The sequence below is a fragment of the Cuculus canorus genome, chromosome 24 (genome assembly GCF_017976375.1).
Source record: "Cuculus canorus isolate bCucCan1 chromosome 24, bCucCan1.pri, whole genome shotgun sequence".
NCBI lineage: Eukaryota > Metazoa > Chordata > Aves > Cuculiformes > Cuculidae > Cuculus > Cuculus canorus.
The window spans coordinates 7,159,545-7,182,453 of record NC_071424.1 but is presented as its reverse complement, the minus strand read 5'-3'; the positions used below and the strand labels follow the sequence as shown (position 1 = coordinate 7,182,453).

Sequence of the window (22,909 nt, the reverse complement as noted above, 5' to 3'; positions counted from 1 at the left end):
ATCAGGCTCCCTTCAAAAGGATCGCTCTTGTCCAGGCTACTCACAGGATTGGAGATTCACATAGCAAAAGGAAAACATGAGCTCTGTTGTTACTGTTTGGAATTGTTTCATGTACCTACGCTGACGCAGAGCTCAGCTCAGCGGGGGAAAGGCGATTTCCTGGAACTGGTGCTGGTTCTGCCCTGGGAAGGGCTGCACTGCAGTTCTCAAACTTCAGCTGTGTACAGCAGCCAGTTTCCACCAAGAAGTAGGTTTGGCAATCTCATTCATGGAAACCTTGTGACGCACCACAGGGGTTTTACAATTCCCATCTAAACATCCAACTTAAACTGGGGCATTCAAACACCAAAGGATCTATGTGACTTTCCAGATCCGTTCCCTTGGCTTTTTGTCCTTTGCATTGCGTGATTCTACCCCAGTAACAGCTGGTGCAAGCACTGCTTTGCCTGACAGCTCTGCCATGGAGCCATCTCCTCCCTCCTTGGAGGGAAAATACACAGGTTTGCCCATATCTCCCTCCCACTCTCAGAGACGAAGGCTCCCACAGAGCCTGCCTGCAGGGACGGGCTCTTTGCGTGCCTTGCTGTGATCCAAGCCTCTGCTCTGCATGGCCTCACCATTTCGCTGGCTGCTGTGGTGGGACTCCATGTGCACAGCCAGGCCTGGAGCTCTCAACCCTCCACCTCAGGTCTGTCCCGTGAGTGCCTGGGACCACTGGGTGGACAAAGCTGCTCCTTCTCCTTCTCCTTCTCCTTCTCCTTCTCCTTCTCCTTCTCCTTCTCCTTCTCCTTCTCCTTCTCCTTCTCCTTCTCCTTCTCCTTCTCTCCTTTCCCTTCTCTCCTTCTCCTTTCCCTTCTCTCCTTCTCCTTCCCCTTCTCTCCTTCCCTTTCCCCTTCTCTCCTTCCCTTTCCCCTTCTTCTCCTCCTTCCCCTTCTCCTTCTCCTTCCCCTTCTCCTTCTCCTCCTTCCCCTTCTCCTTCTCCTTCTCCTTCTCCTTCTCCTTCTCCTTCTCCTTCCCCTTCTCCTTCTCTTTCTCCTCCCCCTTCCCTTTCTCCTCCTTCCCTTTCCCCTTCTCTCCTTCCCCTTCTCTCCTTCCCTTTCCCCTTCTCTCCTTCCCCTTCCCTTCTTCCCCTTCTCCTTCTTCTCCTCCTTCCCCTTCTTCTCCTCCCTCCCCTTCTCCTTCCTTTCCTCCTTCCCCTTCTTCTTCTCCCCTTCCCCTTCCCATTCCCTTTCCCTTTCTCCTTCCCCTCCTTCCTCTTGATACCAAAAATGCCAGCAAATAAATCTCTCTCAGACTAATTTTTGAGTTTTAGAAAGTGAGCATCCTTTATCAGGGCTGGGCAATGTGCGGGATCTCCATCAATCCTGTGCCAAGAGAAAAAAAGCTGTTACAGAACAGATTTCCAACTTATGTGCATAGGTATAAATTCTCCCAGAAAACTTATGCACATTCTATTACCTACCAAGGTCTAGTTTTAATATTATGAAGCTTTGCAACAGTCAAAACTGGTGCTAATTTGGAGCTGGCTCCAGCTCTGCCCGACCTTGGCTAGACGATAGAGAACACGGCAAGCAGAGGAGATTCCAGAAGTGACATCTGTTCAGCACAGCTCACACTGAACACAAGGCATTATCATTTTCAACAAGCAGCGTCTGGAAAACACCGTTCTAAAGAAAACATGCTCCCAGAGGGACATTCTGTGTAACTTTCAAAAAACCCCACAATTGCTAGGACAAAACTTAACTGTACTTTTGCTTAAATCAAAATATTCCACATACTGTATCACCCTATCTCCTTCATCTTCCCCCGTCCTTCCCCTCTTCCTGTCCCCTCTCCTCCTTCTTCCCCTCTCTATCTCCTTTTCCTTCCCTCTTTTTTCCATTTCCTTCCCTCCTTTTCCCTCTCTCCTTTCCCTTTTCCTTCTCACCTTTTCCCTCTCTCCGTTCTCTTCTCTCCTTTTCCTTCTCCCCCTTTCCCTCTCTCATTTCCCTTTCCCTTTCCTTTTCTCCTTTTCCTTCTCCCCTTTTCCTTTCCTTTTCTTCTTTTCCTTCTCCCCTTTTCCTTACCACTTTTTCCTTTTCCTTCCCTCCTTTCCCTCTCTCCTTTTCCTTTCTTTTTCTCCTTTTTCTTCCCTCCTTTCCTTTTTCTCCTTTTCCTTCTCCTCCTTTTCCTTCCCTCCTTTTCCCTCTCTTCTTTCCCTTTCCCTTTCTTTTTCTCCTTTTCCTTCCCTCCTTTCCCTTTCTTTTTCTCCTTTTCCTTCCCTCCTTTTCGCTCTCTCCTTTCCCTTTCTTTTTCTTTTCTTTTCTTTCTCCTTCTCTCCTTTTCCCTCTCTCCTTTCCCTTTCCTCCTTTTCCCTTCTCTCCTTTTCCTTCTCTCCTATTCCCTTTCCCTTCTCTCCTTTCCCTTTTCTCCTTTTCCTTTCCTTCTCTCCTTTTCTTTCTCTCCTTTTCATTTCCTTTTCCCTCTCTCCTTTCCCTTTCTCTTTCTTTTCTTTCTCCTTCTCTCCTTTTCCTTCTTTCCCTTTCCCTTCTCTCCTTTCCCTTTTCTCATTTTCCTTTTCCTTCCCTCCTTTTCATTTCCTTCTCTCCTTTTCCTTCTCTCCTTTCTCTTTTCTCCTTTTCCTTCTCCCCTTTCCCTTTCCCTTTCCCTTTCCCTTTCCCTTTCCCTTTCCCTTTCCCTTTCCCTTTCCCTTTCCCTTTCCCTTTCCCTTTCCCTTTCCCTTTCCCTTTCCCTTCTTTCCCATTCCCTCCTCCTTTCCCTCGCCCCCCCCCGCAGCCGAGCACGCCAGAGCCTCCCTGGGCGGGAAGACGCAGCCCCGCCCCTGGTTACGAACCCGCCAATGGCTGCGGCAGGAGAGCGGCCCCGCCCCCGAGCGAACCGCAGCCAATGGGCTAGGCGCGGGCGGGGGCGGCCCCGCCCCTCGCTATATAATGAGGGCGCGGGCGGCGCGGTCGCTCTCGCGCTGCCGCCCAGACCCGTGGCCCGTCTGTAGCTCCAGCGCCGCCGCAGCGCCATGGTGAGGGGCGGGAGGCCCAAAATGGTGGCGGCCCCGCCGAGAACATGGCGGCCCGGGGGGGGCTGGGAGAGGCGAGGGGTCGGGCGCGGGCTCCGGGCTGTAGGACGGCGAGTTTCAGGTCCCGGAGGAGGCGGCCGACGGGGGGGATCCGCCCCCGGGATCTGCTGGAGCGGGGCCGGAGGGGAGCGGTGCGAGGGCTGGAGCATCTCCTGTACTGGGACAGGCTTAGGGAGCTGGGGCTGATACCTGGGGGAGAGAAGGCTCCACAGAGACCTTAGAGCAGCGTCTAGTGCTGAAAAGGGCTCCAGGAAAGCTGGGAGGGGCTTTTGATCAGGGAGGGCAGGAATACAACCGGGGAAGGATTTTCAGCTGCAAGAGGGGAGATTGAGATGAGATCTTAAGGAAAAATGTTTTCCTGTGAGGGTGGGGAGGGAACGGCCAGAGAAGCCGTGGCTGCCCCGTCCCAATTCAAGGCCAGGGTGGATGGGGCTTGGAGCCTCTCATCCAGTGGGAGGTGTCCCTGCCCGTGGCGGGGAGTGGGACTGGATGGGCTTTAAGGTCCCTTCCAACACAAACCACTCCATGGTTCTGTGATCGCCAGGTGTAAGACATCAGAAAAGGGGGGTGAGAGACAAGCCTGGCTGAGTCAAGACCTGCTGGTCAGGCCAAAGGGCAAGAAGGAGATATGCAGACAGTGGAAGGAGGACAGTGTTAGGTGTACCGTGTTGGACCCAATGAACTTAAAGGTCTTTTTCAACCTAAATGATTCTGTGAGTAGGTTGGTGGGGTCAGAGAGGTCTCCTAGGTGATAGAGCTGAGGCAGACTCACCTTGTGAGTTAGGAGTCAGCCTGGTGGGGATATTGGAGAGGAAAGGGTTGGGATATCGTCAGAGGACAGAGTCCAGCTGGTGAGCTATGCAGCACAAGTGGGGGCTGTCTGCTGGAGTCTATGGGACAGCATAAGGCCCTTCTCCTTGTGGACGTTTGCCCTATAATTACTTTTGAAAAGAGATTGTGGATTTCAAATTCTTACCTGGATCTAAGAACTGTAACAGGCTGCTTCTGTAGGGTTCTGAATGCATAGGGAATATTTGTTGAACTGAAGATGGCTGGAACTTAGGAGAACATTGGAAGGATGTGCTGATGTCCTTATCTTGTTCTTACCTTTCCATGAGGGGCTGCTTATCATCACACTTTTTAAGTTAAGCCAATCAAGAGTGTGAATGCAGTCACCTTCGTAAAGGATACAGTTTCCATTGAGTTTCATCCTAGGGAAACCACTTTCCCATTATGATATGTTCATAGAAGTATGGAATGGTTTGGACTGGAAGGCCTGTCAAAGCCCATCCAGCTCCACCCCCTGCCATGGGCAGGGACACCTCCCACTGGATCAGGGGCTCCAAGCTCCATCCATCCCCATCCCTTGAACCACTCCAGGGATGGGGCAGCCACCACTGCTCTGGACATCCTGGGCCAGGGCCTCCCCACCCTCACAGGAAAACATTTCTCCCAAAGACGTCACCTCAATTTCCCCTCTTTTAACTGAAAACCTTTCTCTGTTGTCCTGTCCCTGCCCTCTCTGATCAAGAACCCCTCCTCACCTTTCCCCGGAGAACCTCCTCTCTTCCCACATCTCTGACTGGTTCCAGGACTGTACCACTCTGGGGCAGCTCTTCCTGGCACCCAGCCCGAATCCTCCAGCATCCTTCTGACATCCAGCCTGAGCCTTCCTGAGGAGTAGAGGGAGGGCTGCTTGGGGTGTTTTTGTAGCCTGCCACGCTGTTTGCGTGTGTGTGAGTCCCTGCATGTGTCCTTTTGGTGACCTTCCTAGCTGCTTGGGAGGTCTGCTAGCAAAGCATCCACCACTGATAGACATCAGAATGGGTGAGGATTCAGACTGAAGTGGTTTATTTCTTTTTCCTCTTGCTGTGGAAGCGTTGCGGGCTGTCCCACTCTCTGAAAGGACGATGTGGCCTCACTCGTTGCTGTGAACTCCTCTGTGCAGGCTTGTTGGGCTGCATGCTGGAGATGCTGCTCTTCTTGCCCTTTTTGCACAGGGTAGGTTGGTTGTCCTGTGCCACAGCAGAGCCCTGCCCAGCTCCATGCTTCGACACAGAGGAGGATGGAGTAATGGCCTTGGAGGGGGGCGTGGCAGCAGCTTGGAGAGAGGCTGGTTGTAAGGAGGACATGGATTGCTCTTCTTGAAGCTGTCTGATACATGAGTGAGATGGTTGGGGAGCTGAAAAGTGTTCTTAACCACAGTACTGAAGATCTGAGACTCAAACAGTATTTTTGGCAAATATGGGCTTTTATTTCTTAGGGCTTCCAAGGAAATTTAAGAGACTGTGCTCCTGCTTTCCTGCATTGACTGTTGATGTGGACTAGGCAGTTCCAGGTCCTGCTCATCCTGGAGTTCAAGCAGTCAAATTAATTGTATCATCAGATCATAGGGTCTGAACATCGTTAAATGTGGCTGCTATTAAAAACTGCTCTATCTACAGGTTCTTCTGGGATGTTCTGTCACTCAAAAGTGGAGGTTAAATATAAAATGCCCCAGAGGGACCGGGAGCTTGGAGATGGTTCCGTTGTGGTTTGGCTCTTAATATTCAAAACCCTATGCTGAGATATTAGGAAAATAGTTCCTTGTGCTGACAGGAACTATTTTCTGTGTAGCTGAAAAGGAGGTAAAGTTTTGTCAAGTGGGAAGGAGTTCAGTACTTTGTGTGCAGCAGTGCGATGCAGGGCCTGGTGTTCCAGATTTGTGAAGTGTTAAAGGTTTCTTTAGACAAAGACTGGCTTACAGAATGGCAAAGTTGCCAGAAGTGTTCAGGAGAAGGGTTTTTTCTCATTCTATGAGTATTAAATGACGTGGCCTTGGATCTCGCAGCAGTCTTTGTTGCCTCTGGGGGCTGTGCTCACGTGGTTCTGGGGCAAAGTGTTCCAGGATACCTACGCTGGGGAGAGGGGTTGTCATCAGTTTTACTAAATATTCAGTGTTATGAAGAGATGAGTTGGCTGAAGGATTTGGAAGAGTTGGTCAGACTTCCTGTGTGGTTGAGGATGGGGACAAGGAGAAGGAGTGTGTTTAAAAGGAGTGCCCCACAGGGTCTCTAGGTAGAGGTGAACGAGGACTGAAAGGCTTTTGTGTTCTGCTGTATTTTGTGCAAATGCCCCCAACACCAAGACAATGAGGCCAATGTTTTAATAGCTTTGCAGTATGGGAGTTCAAGCTGTGTGTGCTGAATGTTTTCTAAACAAGGAAACTGCTGTTTCTGCTGAGTGATCCTATTTTTTTTCCTCCACGCAGCGTGAGTGCATCTCGGTCCATGTTGGTCAAGCTGGTGTGCAGATCGGGAATGCATGCTGGGAGCTCTACTGCTTGGAGCATGGCATCCAGCCCAATGGGACCATGCCAAGCGATAAAACCATTGGGGGAGGCGACGATTCCTTCAACACGTTCTTCAGTGAGACCAGTGCAGGAAAACATGTCCCTCGTGCTGTATTTGTGGACCTTGAACCAGCAGTCATAGGTAAATACAGGGACCTGCGCAAGAGGTGGTAGAATGTACTGGAGGATTTGATTTAACTGACACATTTTTTTGACAAACGGATCCATTTCTCTCGTCCTACAAAATGCTTTGGGGCTTTACATTTCTACTGCGTAAAGCTTGCCTGAGTCTTCCTACCAATGGCAGATACTTGGCTTTATGTTCCTTGGGACTGGCAAACGTGCACTCAAGAGCTCTGTAAAGAATTTCATTATTACCTTCTGCCCATCTGGAATTAAATGGGTCTCCTGAACATGTCTGTGCTTTGCTATGCAAGGAACTTGTTAACCTCTGGAAACAACATGGCATAATGTGTGCAGCAGTCAGTAGAAACACTTTTAAAAGATGCGATGTCTATCATTAAGCAGACTTCTTTTTGTACATTGGAATTATTCCTGTTTTCCCCAAAAAATCTTTTGCTCTTTAGCTTGACTAGTACTTGCAGAAACGAGCCTCAATTGTTAGCCTGAATTCAGGGACTCCACATGTGCGCTTCAGCTGCCTCCTGCCTTATCTCTGAATAACAATTCACTCTTCTGAAAACCAGTTGTATCCAAGCTCTGGCAGCGCTGGCTCTTAGTGTTCAGATATGATCCTGTGTGTTGGCCACTGACCAGTCCCAGGTTCTGCGGCATTCGCACTGCTGCCAGCCCAATGCGAGTTCCCAGTCTCACCAGACTCTTGGTCCTTGTCATGAACCTTGCTTTTGCTCTCACCAGTGTGTGTGCCTGAATTATTTCTGCTGGGCCTGGTTTTGTGGCTGCCTTGCCTTAAGTACTGGTTTGGGGCTCTTGCAGAAGAGATCTGTTTGCTGTGCTTGTGCAGTTGCTGTTTATCATTCTGCAGTGCACAGAGTTGGGAAGGGGGATAAGTGGATATGTGTAGGCTGTTTTTCTAGACCCAGGCTGGGGGTCTCTTGTACCTTATGTCCATTGTAACACCCCAAACCACTTTGTGGCTGATACAGCAGAACAGACTCATACAGCAGAACAGACTCTGCAGGAGGGCAAAGGGCAGGCAGGCAGGTCAAGGATGGGAGTGCGGGACTGATAGCTTTGGAATGGGCCAAAGTACCCCTGACGACGCACTGATACTCCCTGGAGCACTCATACTCCTCCCCGGAGCACTGATATTTCCAGGAGCGTTACAAGTCTGGCTTTGTTTTCTTGAGCCCCATGGCTGTTACTTCCCCTGCTGCACCAGGTGGTGGCTCTCAGCACCCAGGAAAAGCTGAGAAATGAGGTGAGGGCGCAGGTGGCAAAGCTCTTGCCGAGCCTCTGGGGGTGTGTAGCTGCTGAGTCTTGGGACCAATGCTGCTCCAGCAGCTGTTAATGATACAGTGTGTTATGGGGAGATGGGCACAAGGTTGCCTTATGAAACACTTAGTAGCAGTAGAAAAGCTAGGCTTTTTGTTAAAGGTCACATGTTCCTTTCTGGGTGCTGCCTTCTTTATTCCTGCCCTACTTATTTGAAAATTATTGATCCTGTTTCCTTGTCAGGGCTAGCGTGATTCTTGCCATTCCTGCAGCATGGCCCTCTGCACTGTATTTATGAAAACATCTCTTGTGTATACAGCAGCTGTGTCACTGCAATGTTGTGCACCAGGGATTACTGGAGCTTCTGGATCAGCGTGGTTCCTAGTGCAGACAGCAAAGCTGCTGTACACATACACCAGCTCTGTGGTGGTAAAATACCATCAAACTTCTCCCCAAGAAATAGGGCAGTGACATGCCTGGGAACTCAACATGAGTGTCTTTAAAAATATACCCCAGGCACACTTAAAAACATGAAGGATGGCATGTCCAGGGGAAAGCCTGGTGTAGCTGTCCCCTAAACTCCAAATTCTTTATTCCATTGCCCTTTCACCGTCCAATGACTGAGCCTCTGAACTCCTCAAGTTTTGTTACTTCTTCAGGACCATCCTGACTCATGTTGCCCCTACCAGCTATGTTTATCTTTACATTCTATATTTTTCCCTTTTTGCTCCTATTTGCCCTTTAAAACTTGCTATGGTAATGCAGAAAGTCTTGGAAGTGCGTATTTTGAATGGTAGGCTTCTCCAAATTGCTTTTATTTTGGTGCAGTCCTGGAAATACTTCAGAACACTGGATTGCAAGCTGCAGTGGTAGCTGCTCACTCTAAATTGATTCAAATAGTTACTGTATTTTTAAATCTTGAATTTTACTTATCTTTGTCTTGCTTACTCTTTTTCAGATTAAAAAGGACATGCAAACAGGCAACTTCATCTGTAGTTAATAAAGCTGTCTTTGCTTTCCACCTGATTTTAATTAAGGGATGCAATACTGCATCAGCCTACAACTCAGGAATGGCTTGAGCTAAACCAGAGACAAAGCTATGCTGAGTGTCTTTGTACCTTTGTGATAGGACAGAGCTTTAGCCTGCTGGATGTAAGTGCATATCTGATAACTGGTGGAGATGGTAACTCTAAAACATTCTCAGTCTGACTGGTAGGGGATGCTCTGTGCTCCTTTGAATGGTTTCTTTAGAACAGAGCCATTTGTGCTGGAGCTTATGGCTCAGTATGTGAATAACTGAATATCTCTACAAGAGCATCTCTGGTTCCTTTTGAACATTCTCTAATCTTGGCAGAAAATACAATTAAGAGAAAGGGGGTGAGGGAGAAGTGCAGGCTCTGACTGCCTACAGCTGCAGAAGCAATAAGGTGACATCCTGGAGGGCTTGGAAAATCAGCAGGGAAAGCAGTATTTCAGATGCTGATTGGCAAAGTGGGCCTTAAGTTGTCTTAAACTGTAGAAGGCTGGTTCTGCTGCTACAATACAGTTTTAAATTGCTCTGGCAGGTCAAAAAATTAAACTTGCGTGTAAAATCGGACAATTTCTTAAGTAGTAAGTCCATTTTTCTTAGGTCATCAACATTTAGACTGTACTAAGTATTGTCACCTCCTGATAGGCAGAAATCAAGCTAGATTTGATCTCTAAGCATTTAGGTGCCTTATTCTGGACACTTAGAAGTTTGAAAAGCCTAGTGTACATAGGAAACTAGCTTCCAAATAATACTCATCTTGTCTCCGCAGATGAAGTTAGGAATGGGACCTACAAGCAACTCTTCCATCCTGAACAACTGATCTCTGGTAAAGAAGATGCTGCAAATAACTATGCTCGAGGTCATTACACAGTTGGGAAAGAGATCATTGATCTGGTTCTAGAGCGTATCAGGAAACTGGTAAGACCTTTCTTCACTGAAGGCTCTTAAACATCTTTCTTTATCCTATTATACAGGTTTTGGAAATTTGGTTATCAAATACATAGCCTTGTAAATTGTGCTTTAATTTATTCGCTGGTAGGACGATCTGTGGACTTAAAATGCATCTGGTTTCATTCTTAGCCAGCTGAGAATGGCCGAGTTATTCCTGTCGGATGTGACTTTCAAGTGGCTTAAAATGCTTATGAGGCACCCAAAACTTTATAGTTTTGTGCTCAACTTCAGAGAGCCAAAGAATTAGGATTTGCATAGTTCCTGCTGGAAAAGGATTGGTCTCCAGCTGAGGCTCTGGCAAGGGAGTTTAGATGGGAGTGTTTTCTTCTAGGGTTTAGACTTTAGCTTGCATTTTGTGCTGTTATAATTTCTGAATTAATTTTATGATAATAACAGCCAAAAAGGAATGAATTTCAGTAAGTTGGGGGCTTCAGGCTTCCCAGTGCTTTGATCATGTGGCAAATTTACCAAGATCTTGGCTTAGAAGGTTGAAGTTCTTTTTTAGGGTTGTGGCTGTTAAGCGTGTACTTTGCCAAATCTGTGTGAGAAAGGTGAGGAACTCTCATTGCACAAACAAATCCAGGGTATACCTCTGGTGCTTTAATGAGAAATGGTAAATGAGTCTTACTGAAAAGTACGCCTTTTGCAGATCAGAACCAGTACTATTCTCAACGCTTGTCTGCCACTGCCTCTAATTAAAGCCAAGTTTGCAGCAGGTGTACTTTGACCTGAAAAGTATGGTCATAATTTCTTTTTGCAAGCTGTTGGAAGTCCCTGTCGGTCCTGGGAATCAAGCTGAACATCATGTGGCACTTCTTTCTGAGGACAAGGCAGTCTAGTTCCTTCATCTGAGGATGATCTGAGGAACTGGAATGGCAGCATAATGCATTTTGACAGCTCGCTGCCCCGAGTTAGGTTCTTGCAACTTGTACAGCATTAGAGCAGTAGTTCTGGGGCAGGGGATTGCTCCAGTTCTGTGCAGGTAGAGAGTGTCACATCGGTGTAAGGGATAGATGGGCTGTAGTTCTTTGGATGTTATTGCTTTTCTTGGTCACTGTTGATGGCCTTGGCTGAGAATTGGGGGCAGGGGAAGTTTTGAGGCTATAATTTGGATCATGGAATCGTTAAGGCTGGAAAAGACCTCTAAGCTCATCCAGTCCAACCCCACTGCGCTTGCTAAACCATGTTCTGAAGTGCCACAGCCACATGCTTTTTGAACCCCTCCAGGGATGGAGACGCGTCCACTGCCCTGGGCAGCCTCTGCCAGGGCTTCATCTCTTCATCAGTAAAGAAACATTTCCTAATATCCAACCTAAACCTCCCCTTAAAGCGGAGAGGTGACCCTCCAATATGTAGGGGCCTTAAAATCACCAAGAATAGGGTTTTTATGGGGCACCTCCTGCATTATCAGTGGATGGATCAAATTCAATATTTCTTTGCTGAAGCTTGAGCAGCTGGCGAAGTCTTGAGCTTGCTTTGAGATTCTTGATGTCTATGCAGTTGCTTTAACACAGGTATTTTCTCTTTCAGGCTGATCAATGCACTGGCTTGCAGGGTTTCCTGATTTTCCACAGCTTTGGGGGAGGCACTGGCTCAGGTTTCACTTCTCTGCTGATGGAGCGCCTGTCAGTTGACTATGGGAAAAAATCAAAATTGGAATTTGCGATCTACCCTGCACCACAGGTCTCAACAGCTGTTGTCGAGCCCTACAACTCCATCCTGACCACCCACACCACTCTGGAGCATTCCGACTGTGCCTTTATGGTTGACAATGAAGCCATCTATGACATTTGCCGTAGGAATCTGGACATTGAACGCCCGACCTACACCAACCTCAATCGTCTCATTGGTCAGATAGTCTCTTCCATTACTGCTTCCCTCAGGTTTGATGGTGCCTTAAACGTGGATCTTAATGAGTTTCAAACTAACTTGGTGCCTTACCCACGTATCCACTTCCCGTTGGTAACGTATTCGCCAATTATTTCGGCAGAGAAAGCCTATCATGAGCAGCTCTCTGTGTCCGAGATAACCAATGCGTGCTTTGAGCCCTCCAACCAGATGGTGAAGTGTGACCCTCGCCATGGCAAGTACATGGCCTGCTGTATGCTCTATCGGGGTGATGTTGTCCCCAAGGATGTCAATGCTGCTATTGCCGCTATCAAAACCAAGCGCACAATTCAGTTTGTGGACTGGTGCCCTACTGGTTTTAAGGCAAGTGTCAGTTAACGTCACGATTTTTTAAGACTTGTCACTTGGTGTCATGGTTTATGACATGGTTTATGATGTGTATTTTCTCACTGAGGTGTTCTGTGGTTTGTATTTTGAGAAATGATACTTGGGTTCTTGAAGCTGTTTTCTTGTGAGTGAGGCATTTTATTCAACTGCTGTTGTTTGCCTTCCTTAATTGTAGTCGCTGTCAAACACTACGCAGAAGCTTATGGTCTCTTCTGTTTTTCGTGCAGGTCGGCATCAATTACCAGCCGCCCACGGTGGTTCCTGGTGGGGACCTGGCCAAAGTCCAGCGGGCGGTGTGCATGCTGAGCAACACTACGGCCATCGCTGAGGCATGGGCTCGCCTGGACCACAAGTTTGATCTGATGTACTCCAAACGTGCCTTTGTTCACTGGTATGTCGGAGAAGGGATGGAGGAAGGAGAGTTCTCTGAGGCTCGGGAAGATTTGGCTGCGCTCGAAAAAGATTATGAAGAAGTGGGCACAGACTCGATGGACAGAGAAGATGAAGGTGAAGAATATTAAATACAACAAAAGTGAATTGCGAGTCTTTGCTATTTTTTACTGCCTCTTCAGTAGTGGTGTAAATAACGTCAAATAATCAGAATAAACTTCTTTAATCAAGACATTTGGTAGTGTCCAAACACTGCACTTTTATTACCTATATGCAAGTAGTTGGTCCAGGAGATAAAGACAGCTGAATAAAATCATGATGTAGTTAGATGAGTTCTTGTCCTCAAGGCATTGTTACTTGAAGGGATAATAATGCATTTTTTTCCCCCAGAATACAAGACCTGAATGTGTTTGAGCTTTTGCTGGAAGATTATTTAGCTACCCTTTTTTTCAAGACTCTAAAGCTGAGGTCACATGGTGCAACAGGAACCAATCTTGTAATGCCCTTCAGAAGAGATGCAGCACCTTAAAACCAAAGGCTCTTTGTGTTGAGCTTTCTTGTATATGTAGACTTAGCGTGGGTCAGTAACATAGAGCTGTAGCAGCCTGGAAGCGGAAGAGGTATCCCACTTTCTGCTGTGCCGTAGCATGAGGAACTGCCCTTTCTCCCTTGGGTCCCGTGTGGTGGTTGCCCTGGTGCTGCTGTCCTCCTACCAAAGGAACTGCAGTCCCTATGCCAGTGTTCTTTGGAATCGGCTTTTGCCTGAAGCTGGCTGGAGCAAAATCTCAGGGTTAACTGGCCAGGGCTAAACAGTAGTTTTCTCTAAAACTAAATCTTTTGCAGAAGTAATTAGTCCCTGTGTTCAGGTACGCAAATTACCATCCTCCTGTGTAAGCTGATGTAACAGGAGAGGATTTGGCTAATCAGGTTAACTTCAGCCTCTGGCTGAAACCTTCTGCATGGTCTCAGTGGGGACTGGGTGACCACAAACCAAATAACATGACTATTTCTAACTCTTGGAACTGGGGGACTGAGGAATCTCTCTCTCAGAAGCAGCAAAGGTTGGAATAATTGTTTTAAGATGACAACTGAACTTAATGTGATTATAGTATATCAAAGCCTAACTCAAAGACTGGATTTGAGCTGGAGAATTCCTCCCTGTCCTAGTTCAACTGTATTTATATTACTGTCTGATGTAATAGTGGAGCATGATTCAGGCCAAGCCTCGAAGCCTGTGTTAGTTGGTGTGTGTACCTGCCATGCAGGAGTCCAGCTGAAATACAAAAAATACCTTGAGTTCCTTCTGTGAGTGGGTGGGTGATGCTGCTGTGTTTGATATTAACTGCTAAAACAGGACTCTTTCGCTGACCTCAGTGTTAACTGACTGATGTGCTTGTTCTCCTGGGTGGGGGTGTCTGGTTTATGTAGATGATCAGGCTGCTGCCATTCGGAGGCCTCACTGAACAGCCTGGCCTGCGAGAGCTGACTACTAATTCGCTTAGCCTGGAAACCTGTTGTCCTTAATTACTGGGTCTGTGATCTTGCAGCCATTGGCTTGGGTCAGTCTGATCTGAAATGAATCTTAACTTACTGGAGGTGGATGTTACCAATCTTGCGTAGGTGGGGAGGAGAATCTTCAAGTTGCGTAACCTGGAGGAGCACCTCCGGCTGTTTTGTCAGCTCTAGTCTTGTGCAGAATGTCCTGGTGCTCTGTAACTCGGACCGCCTGCCATTCAGTAGAGCTGAACGTGCCTGGAGTTTCAGCGAGTTTCGTTAGCTTTGCTTTTATGTTCCAGGGTGAATGTAAGTGCAAAGAACTTCAAATCCTCTTGGCTGACTTGTTTCCCTGCTCACTGGGTGGTGAAGCACAAGTGTCAGGTGTAACTCCAGTCACACTCACTGCCAGTCAGATCAGCTTCAGTTCAGTGCCTGCACTCAGGTTTTTGATGCCCACAAAAGGAATATGCAAAGGGCCGTTTCATGTCTTGCAGGTGTCCAGATCTTCAGTGGGAAATCTTGTACAGGTAGCAGATAGAGAAGAACACTGTGTGGCTGCTAGTGCCAGCACCCTGATTTCTTTAGAAGCTGTGTATTGAGGGTTGTGTAGGAGTGGGCATCTGAACTGGCTCAGCGTGGTCTGTTAGCAATGGTGTAGAGCTTCTCTCTGTGATTCTTCATTTTGTTATTTGAGGTTGGCATGCTTGGTTTCCAGCCAATGGAGGTTTTCTTTTTACTGTACATGTGGATTATCGTTATGTAGAACAGTGCTTATGTGCTGGGAGTGGGCTTGCAGTGCGTCAAAATGTTTCAGCTGGGCAGGACACAGCACTCCAGCTTCCTTGTGTAAAAGGCTTGTGCATATTGAATGCTGAGCTCTTTGAAAAGCCTGGGCTGACTAGGGAATGTCATTCGATGTAGGCATTAGATTTGAGATGCATTATGCTTTCAAATATTAAAACAACATGTAATGCTACTTTGCAGAGATGGTGACCTGAAACAGGACAGGCAGCCGCTGGTGGAAGGCTTGATGAGAGACACTGTGTCACTTGTTAGCTGGGGGAATGGTGCTGAAAATACTTTCGTTATATATTCTCAGCCTACATCATACTCAGATTTTCGTTGTTAGCATGAAGAAACATTTACATTAGCTGGTGGGCAGCTCGCTCTCAGTGTAGGCAGCTGCATAGTGAGCTATGATAAGATAATGTTTTTCTCAGGTAAGAAGCCAAGATAATTAAAGCAGGAAAATCCTGCTAAAACTGCTCTTGCTTCAGCTAGCATCAGAAATCCTTAAACATGCTGTAATTACTGACTGTATGGTCACATTAACAAATGGGCGGTTCATCTTTCCTGTCGTGCAGTGAAGATTCTATGCTGAATTAATATTTGAGTGTAATAGTGAATACCTGAGATTGAGATTAGCTGACACTTAAATGCTTTCTGTGCACTCTGAAAGCCTCCTTTTAATTCTAAACTTCAAATGCGTGGTTTCTTTGAAAAAATCCCCATATTTCTGCTTTGAAAAGTCAGCTGCCTGTTTGCACTGCCATGAGTGCAGGCATTATGGAGTGGTAACTAAATAAATCTTTACCTGTGTGGTGACACAACTTTCTCCAGTGTTGAGATTGGCAATTAATCACTATCACCTGATATGGAATCTGAGTCATTTAAGTGGAGGAGGAAGTGAGCTGAGCCCATGGCGGGTTGCTCTGAACTTTGTTGTGAATTGTGGCTCCTATCTGCAGGATCTGTTCTGGTGCCCTTCCAGGGGAAGGCAGTGTAGCAGAGCCTGATTTCCACCCACTCTGCCCTCTGAATAAGCAATAGGAATACCTTTTAATGTGTTAATATCTATATTATATGTATTATTTACCGCTCTAATATCTATAGTAAGCATGACACAGTAATTGTATGATAATAATCTCAGGTTAGCTTTATGGACAGCGAAGGTAACGTGTGCACAGCTGCACGTGCTGCTGTCTTTCTCCAGAGCAGGTTTTTCTCAAATAAAATTCAGGAAGGTCTTCTGTGCCTCAGATACCTCAGCCCACCCTGTCAGATAACATTCACCTGAGCGGCTTCTTGCTGAGAAGTGTCCGCTTGTTGGGGAGAGCACAGCTCTTCAGAGTTAGAACTGATAAGTGAGATCCTAACTGAAAGCGAATAGGTAAAGAAACAACACGGTGACTCCATTATTCTGATGAAAAAGTAGAGGTAGGATTGCAAATTATTCTGCTCTTGACTCGTTTAAGAAATAAAAAGCCATTATTTGAAAGAAAATGGATCATATGACTTGGTATGAAAGATTCCCTGGCTTTACAGTCTGCCTTTCTCCACAGTGTAACAATGAGGAGTTGGAGAACGATGCCTCGGGGGCAATTTAGAGCGATTTCTTGTGAGAATTTTGAGGAACCAGTAGGAAAGAGCAGTGCCTTGTCGTTACTTTGTCAATATACTGCTGTAAATACATATGTTAGATTGCCTTGCTCAAGCCCTCAGTCTCGCCAGCCCCTCTGCCACACTGCATCCGCTCTGGCAAATGCTCCAAGATGAGGAAAGCATCGTTCTGTGCTTTTCAGTCAGATCTGCAGCAGCTGGAGATGTTGACGTCTGATATAAAATGTGTGCCACTCCCTTCTGGGTTTTTCTTTGAATTGCCTGTATTTCTACCAAATAAAACTTTGTTTGCCTTTGCACAAGGTCAAGCTTTCCTCTCTGTAGGAGTGCTTCACAGAGCAAAACTGCAGCTGTGGTTATTTGCAGTGCGGAGACTGTAGTGACGTGGCGCTTCCCCTTGCCTTGCTGAGGTTTTGTAGCATCCCAAGATTCAAATGGTTTTGCAGATTTTTGGTTGTGGACTTGGCACCTTAGGCGTTCAACGGGCACTTCAGAAATGCACTTAATTCTGACTTCAGTATGGAGGACGGACAGGAACAGCGTGTTTGTGCCTTTGAATTTATTTTACAGGCCTTAAAATTTGGGAAGAAGAATCAGCTAGGATACTAAATGTGGAGATCATAGAATCATGGGATGGTTTGGGTCAGAAGGGACCTTAAATCCCATCCAGTTCCACCCCCTGCCATGAGCAGGGAAACCTCCCATGGGATCAGGGGCTCCAAGCCCCATCCAACCTGGCCTTGAACCCCTCCAGGGATGGGGCAGCCACCAATGTTCTGGGCAACCTGGGCCAGGGCCTCCCCCCCTCAGCATGAAGAATTTTCTTCCTAATCATAGAATCACCAGGTTGGAAAGGACCCACTGGATCATCGAGTCCAACCATTCCTAACACTCCCTTAAACCATGTCCCTAAGCACTTCATCCACCCGTTCCTTAAACACCTCCAGGGAAGGCGACTCGACCACCTCCCTGGGCAGCTGTTCCAGTGCCCATTGACTCTTTCTGTGAAGAATTTTTTTCTGATATCCAACCTGAACCTCCCCTGGTGGAGCTTCAAGCCATTCCCCCTTGAATCTAATCAGTTTATTCTAATCTAAATCTTCACCTTCCAATTTAAACCATTCCCCCTCTTCCTATCACTCCAAACCCTTGGAAAAAGTCCCTCCCCAGCTTTCCTGGAGCCCTTTCAGCACTGGAAGCTGCTCTAAGGTCTCCCTGGAGCCTTCTCTTCTCCAGGCTGAACAACCCCAACTCTCTCAGCCTGTCCACACAGCAGAGGTGCTCCAGCCCTCGGATCATCTCTGTGGCCTCCTCTGGACCCATTCCAACAGCTCCATCTCCTCCTTATGCTGGGGATTCCAGAACCAGACCAGGTGGGGTCTCCCCAGGGTGGAGTAGAGGGGCAGAATCCCCTCTTGGGCCCTGCTGGTCACGCTGCTTTTGATGCAGCCTGGGACACGGTTGGTTTCTGTGCACATTGCCGGCTCATGTCGAGCTTCTCATCAGCAATAACCCCAAGTCCTCCGCAGTGCTGCTCTCCACCACGTCATCCCCCATCCTTTATTGAACCCGGGGATTGTCCTGATATACCATGTCCTGTACGGGAACTGTGAAGTGCCAGAGGCTGGGAAGGCACAGCGGAAGCATAATTGAGGCTCCTCTTTGGAATAAGTTGCTGAATTAGGCAAATTCTGATCTCACTAGTTCTTACATCACTTTTATAAGGAATTGCTTGAAAAAGGAAAGATGTTTTTTATTTGAACTCTGCAAACAGGCCCTGGGCACACAAATTCAGCAGTAAAGAATGAAGAATAACTTTCCATTGTTTTGCAGAACTTCACTTGTGGGGCTGTAGGTGTTTACTGTGTGTATTGGTGAGGCGATAATGATTAATCCCATCCTCCAACCTTGGTCTGATCTAGAGGGAGGACTAACTGGGTAACTTCCAGGCTGTGCAAAGACTTTGATCTACTGATTTCCTCTAGAAGTTGGGCAAGAGAATTAAGAGTTTTCAGTCTCAGCTGGCTGGAGAGAAGGAACAAGGGGCTGATGAAGTGGGAGAAATTATATTGATCTGAAGGTGTTGTAGGTGCTGGCTGACAAAAAGCTGAGAAATACCAGGAGACTGCTTAAAACAAGAGTGAAAGTGAGCAGAGCTGGTCCCCATCTCTTCATTTTTGTGATGCTGCGTGCCTGTCCGTGGCCAGTTTCATGCAACATCAAACATGTTAACTTGTTTAAAGGTGTTAGTTCTTGTGATCCTGTTTTCTCAGTGATTTGTAATACTTTGATCGCACTCTGGGGCCCGTTTCACAGTTCTCTGCAGCAGAGTCCTGGTTTCTCTGCTCTGTGTCAAGAGATGGGAGTACTTGGGTGCAAGAGGTTAAATTCTTCTTTTCACATGCTTCCTATGAAGCAATAGGTGCAAACACAGAGCACGAGGGTCTGGAAAACATTCCACTAACGTTCAGAAAATGCTTATTATTTAGTTTAGTTCATTAGAAATATGCAGGAAGCCTTGGGAAGTTGTAATTAAATTACTTTCTGAGAAAGGGTGTAAGTCTCAGTCCCGTTACAGTGAAGGACTCCAGCCCTCTTTGTGAGCTCCCTTCTGCTTTAAGGTCTGCCCTGGGCTTCCTGTGGGATATCCGTGAGGGTCTGTGTGAAAGGTCCCTTGATTTTGGCCCAATATGTGGAACACTAAGTCAACTGAAAAATTGTGCAGTTTTTGAGTCTGAGGGAAGAAAAACAAGGATTTAAGTCTTTATGTGTTTCAAAGAGTGGGGAGGGAGCCCTGATTGGGGCAGGAATATTTAAGTTCACTTGATAAGTTTGGGAGTAGAGATCAGATGGTCATGGCGAAGTTGTAAAATGGTCTTGAAGGCTTCTTTTAAGCTGGAGTTTCTGTCCCTGTGGATACAAACGCAGCTCCAGAAAGGCTGAGCTGTGTGTTGCATTGACACTGGTTCTGCATCACTCCCACTGCAGCTTTGTCACCTGAAGGCGCTGGGTGATGTGGAACTGCTGTTACACTGGCGAGAGCCAGTTTACGACGCTTCCTAAAGAGCTGCAGTTCTATCTATCTGCAGGGGAGTTGCAACTAGATGATCTTTAATGTCCCTTCCAACAGTATCTATTCTATGATTCTATCTCTAAATACATATTTTGGGATTGAAATGGTGAGGAGCTATAGCAGGTCCTGCATCCCGCTACAAAAACATGGGTCAGCTCCGCACCACGAGCAACTCACTGAACAGAGGTCAGGGAGGGAGATGCTGGGGCAGTTCATGTCTCTCCCAAACTGCCTTATGTTTGGTGGGTAAGATGAGTTTTTCAGAACATTATCCCTAAAGGTGAGTTAACCGCATTCCGAGCTGGGTGCACTGGGATTCTTTTGCAGTATCAAGAGGATTAGGGGAAAGAGGAGAACAGGAACAGGGGGCTGTTCCTGTTCATTCTCCATAGTGAAGTCAGAATTAAGTGCATTTCTGAAGTGCCCGTTGAACACTTAAGGTGCCAAGTCCACAACCACGCATTTAACTTCTGGAGACTTGAATTGGGATAAACAAATCTCTGTCCCAAATGGCTCAACCTTTGAAACTCTGTTCTTACCAGGCACTTTTATTCTGTCACATCTGTAAGACAATGACCTCTACGAGGTTGCTGTCAGTGTTCAAGCTTGTTTTTCAGCCGGCGGCTGTGCGTGGCTTGTTGAGGTGCTGCCAATCAGCAATGAATTCCAAGCAGTCTTCAAGAAGCCTGCCAAGAGCTCAAGCATCTCTATGCTACTTTTTCTATTGTCAGAGCTCCACGGCTGCAACTGTCAAATACATTTCATAGTCTTACATCATTGCTCCTTGCAGAAACTCCTTTTCAGCTGGTTGTACTGAGAGTAGAGATCTCTGTGGCTTTTCAGTTATTTCCAAATCCAGTTTGCAGAACCTGCCTTGGGTGAGCGCTGTTGGCATGCGTGGTTTCAAAGAGATGCTAATGCAGCATTTTGAGCCTGGCTTTGCTTCCCAGCCGGTCTGGAGTTGATCTTGTGCAATTCTGCACAAGCTGTCAGAGCTGCGGTGCATGCAGTTACTTTCAGTTTTATGTTGTAGCTGCTGTTAAACCAGCTCAACTGCTGCTGTCGCTACCCCAGTCCTCCCTCTCTTCTCACCCATGCGAGCGTGCGCATGCTCTGGCACCAAGTTTTGTGTTAAATTGGCAAGAAAATGTATCCTTTGTTGGGGGAAGAGGGACATGGTTTGCTTCTGCTGTCATGAACCGAGATGGCTCGGTGCAGGATCCGCTGGATCTGGGAGCTGTGGGGTCCTGCTGCTGTGGAACCACAGGCTCAGCCATTCCCGGACTGGGACAAAATGGTTTCTGCCTTTGTTCTTCAGAACTTCTCTGGAAGCGTTTGCACAGAAAGCAAAAGCGCGTGTGTGTAGGCGTGGAAGTGTCCCAGGCACGTCTCGCAGCGCATTCTAGCACAGTTTCTGCCATTGTCCACAAATGCTTTTGAAAATGGTGTTAATGTCTTGCAGTAACACATCTGGCCCCCAGAAACGGAGAGTTGCCTTTGCTGTGACTTCCCTCGTAATTCAGGCAACAGTTACTGGCAGTTCTATGTGCTGTTTCTGCTGTTTCTTGTTTTAGTTTTTGCTGTGTTTAGTGTTTATCTTCCTCTGTCTGTTTTCAAATTCTGGCTCTTTCTTTACTTGTTCGCTGCTGTTGCAGATCCCAACAGTGCGTTGAAGCTCCAGCTCTGTGTGGTGCAGCATATGTGCAGTGGCTTCATTATCTTTGCTGCCTACACGTATTTAATGTCTAGTGAGCGTGTCTGCATGTGTTAGATTTGCCTGATGAGGCTGAGTGGGGCAGCTTGGCTGCTTGTTGATGTAAACCTTGTTTACTTTTGATTAGATGTATGAAATTCTCATACGCGGGTATTGCAGACACTGCTCTAAAGTGCTGATACACCCATTTTTGCTAATTGTAGGTGCTGGCAGATGAAGAGCAATCCTTACTGTTGTACCTGTGGTCACTAGAAGCCTTTTCTTGTTCAGTCCTGTACTTGCTTGCAGAAGATGCTCTAAATTCTGTTGGAGATTTTGAAATTTTGACATCATCTTCACCAGACGCATGTGGTTCCTTTGCAAAAATCCCTTGGAACTCAGTGCATTCTGAGGGGCCTGATTTCTACTTGTTTTGCTAGTTTATTGATCGTAGAGCTCCTACGTTTTTCCCATTGCCAGTTTTTTTCATCAATCTTTTCCCCTTTGAACACCTCCTGGCTCCCCAGCTGGTTTTACACCTTTATGCCACCTACCAGAGTCTGTATCAGTCTGCCTCACTGTACGATCCATGCAGTTTCTCACCCTTTTGCTTTGCTAACGTGGCCACCTTTATCAGCATTGTCTGATATTTCCTCTGCCTCAATTCATGTAGCTCTCTCACATATTCCAATGTACCTGAGCAATCCGCAAACAGTTCAGCATGCTTAGATCCCTCCTAGAAGTGGTTTTTCCATGGCCTTTCATCAGGGAATGACAGTAGTTTAAAAACCAAACTTTTTCTTGGGTTCTGTCTCGTCGTCTGTCCAGCCTTGGACTGTGAATTCTTAGTGCATTTTGAGTGACCCCCAAGGGCTTTTAGATGACTTTGCCATGGGAAACCTGGGTAGTAGCTTGCTGGGATCTGGGTGGGATGTACATATTTGACCTGAGTGTGTAAATCCATCCTGAACGCAGGCGCAGGTTACCCGGGCACAAGGATCTCCTCAATCCGATGCTGTTGCACAAACTCATGAAGTCTCCTTTTTGCCTCTTTACTTTTACTCTTTGGGTGTCTAAAAGCAAGTGAATCCTGGAGCAGGTGTCTGGGTAATCAAGAAGGATTCTGACTGTAGCAGAGGCAGGAAGCTTGACTAGGAACAAGACTTGTTAATTAAACACTTTCTGCAAAGCCCGCTTCCCTCCTCACCTGGGCCTGCGCAGCCATGGCGAGGGCAGGGGTTTATCCGTGGCAGCGGATGCGTCAGCGCTCGGTGAGCCCGGCAGAAGGCACGGTCCTCTGAGGTTTGTTTAGTGCTGCTTCTGCTCACCCTGTGCACAAACCACAGCTGAGTTCAGCCCCTTCGGGGCAACCGCAGCGATGGTGCTTTCTGTTTCACCGCAGCCAAGGGGTTGGGGTGGAGAAGCTGCGTTTTCACTCCTGAAATAGGTTTTTCTAAGAAAAAGAGTGATAGGCTTTAGTTTGATGCATCCTGACAAGTTATATTTTCCAAGCTGCTCTGTGTTGCCAGGGCTCTGTAGTGGGATTCACTTTCCCAGGCATCGAGGTCTAAAGCTGAAGGGGTTGCTCAGGGAGCCCTGGATGGTCGGTGCGGAGGAGTGAGAGGCTTTCAGTGGCTCTGACCCATTCCAGGCGCCTGCTTTAATGTAGTGAACCTTCAAGCCTTGCCAGCTGTCTGAGTGCTCTGTTGATGATGACGGTCCCTCCTCAGCCTCCATGCTCAACTGGAAGGATCCCACCCTCTGCACGTCCTGCCTGGGAGCAGGTTGTGCCCACGCTGCTGCCATTTGCCATTAGTGTG

General features: G+C 47.2%; 1 protein-coding gene across 1 annotated transcript; it reads left to right on the top strand.

Annotated features, from left to right (window-relative positions):
- Positions 1 to 2,879: 2,879 nt before the first annotated feature.
- Positions 2,880 to 12,758, top strand: LOC104058988 (tubulin alpha-8 chain). The gene is made up of 5 exons (XM_054087775.1): positions 2,880 to 3,016; positions 6,324 to 6,546; positions 9,620 to 9,768; positions 11,332 to 12,012; positions 12,264 to 12,758. Exons 1-5 carry the CDS (start codon positions 3,014 to 3,016, stop codon positions 12,555 to 12,557), a joined length of 1,350 nt encoding a protein of 449 aa, XP_053943750.1. The 5' UTR covers positions 2,880 to 3,013; the 3' UTR covers positions 12,558 to 12,758.
- The last annotated feature ends 10,151 nt before the right edge of the window (positions 12,759 to 22,909 follow it).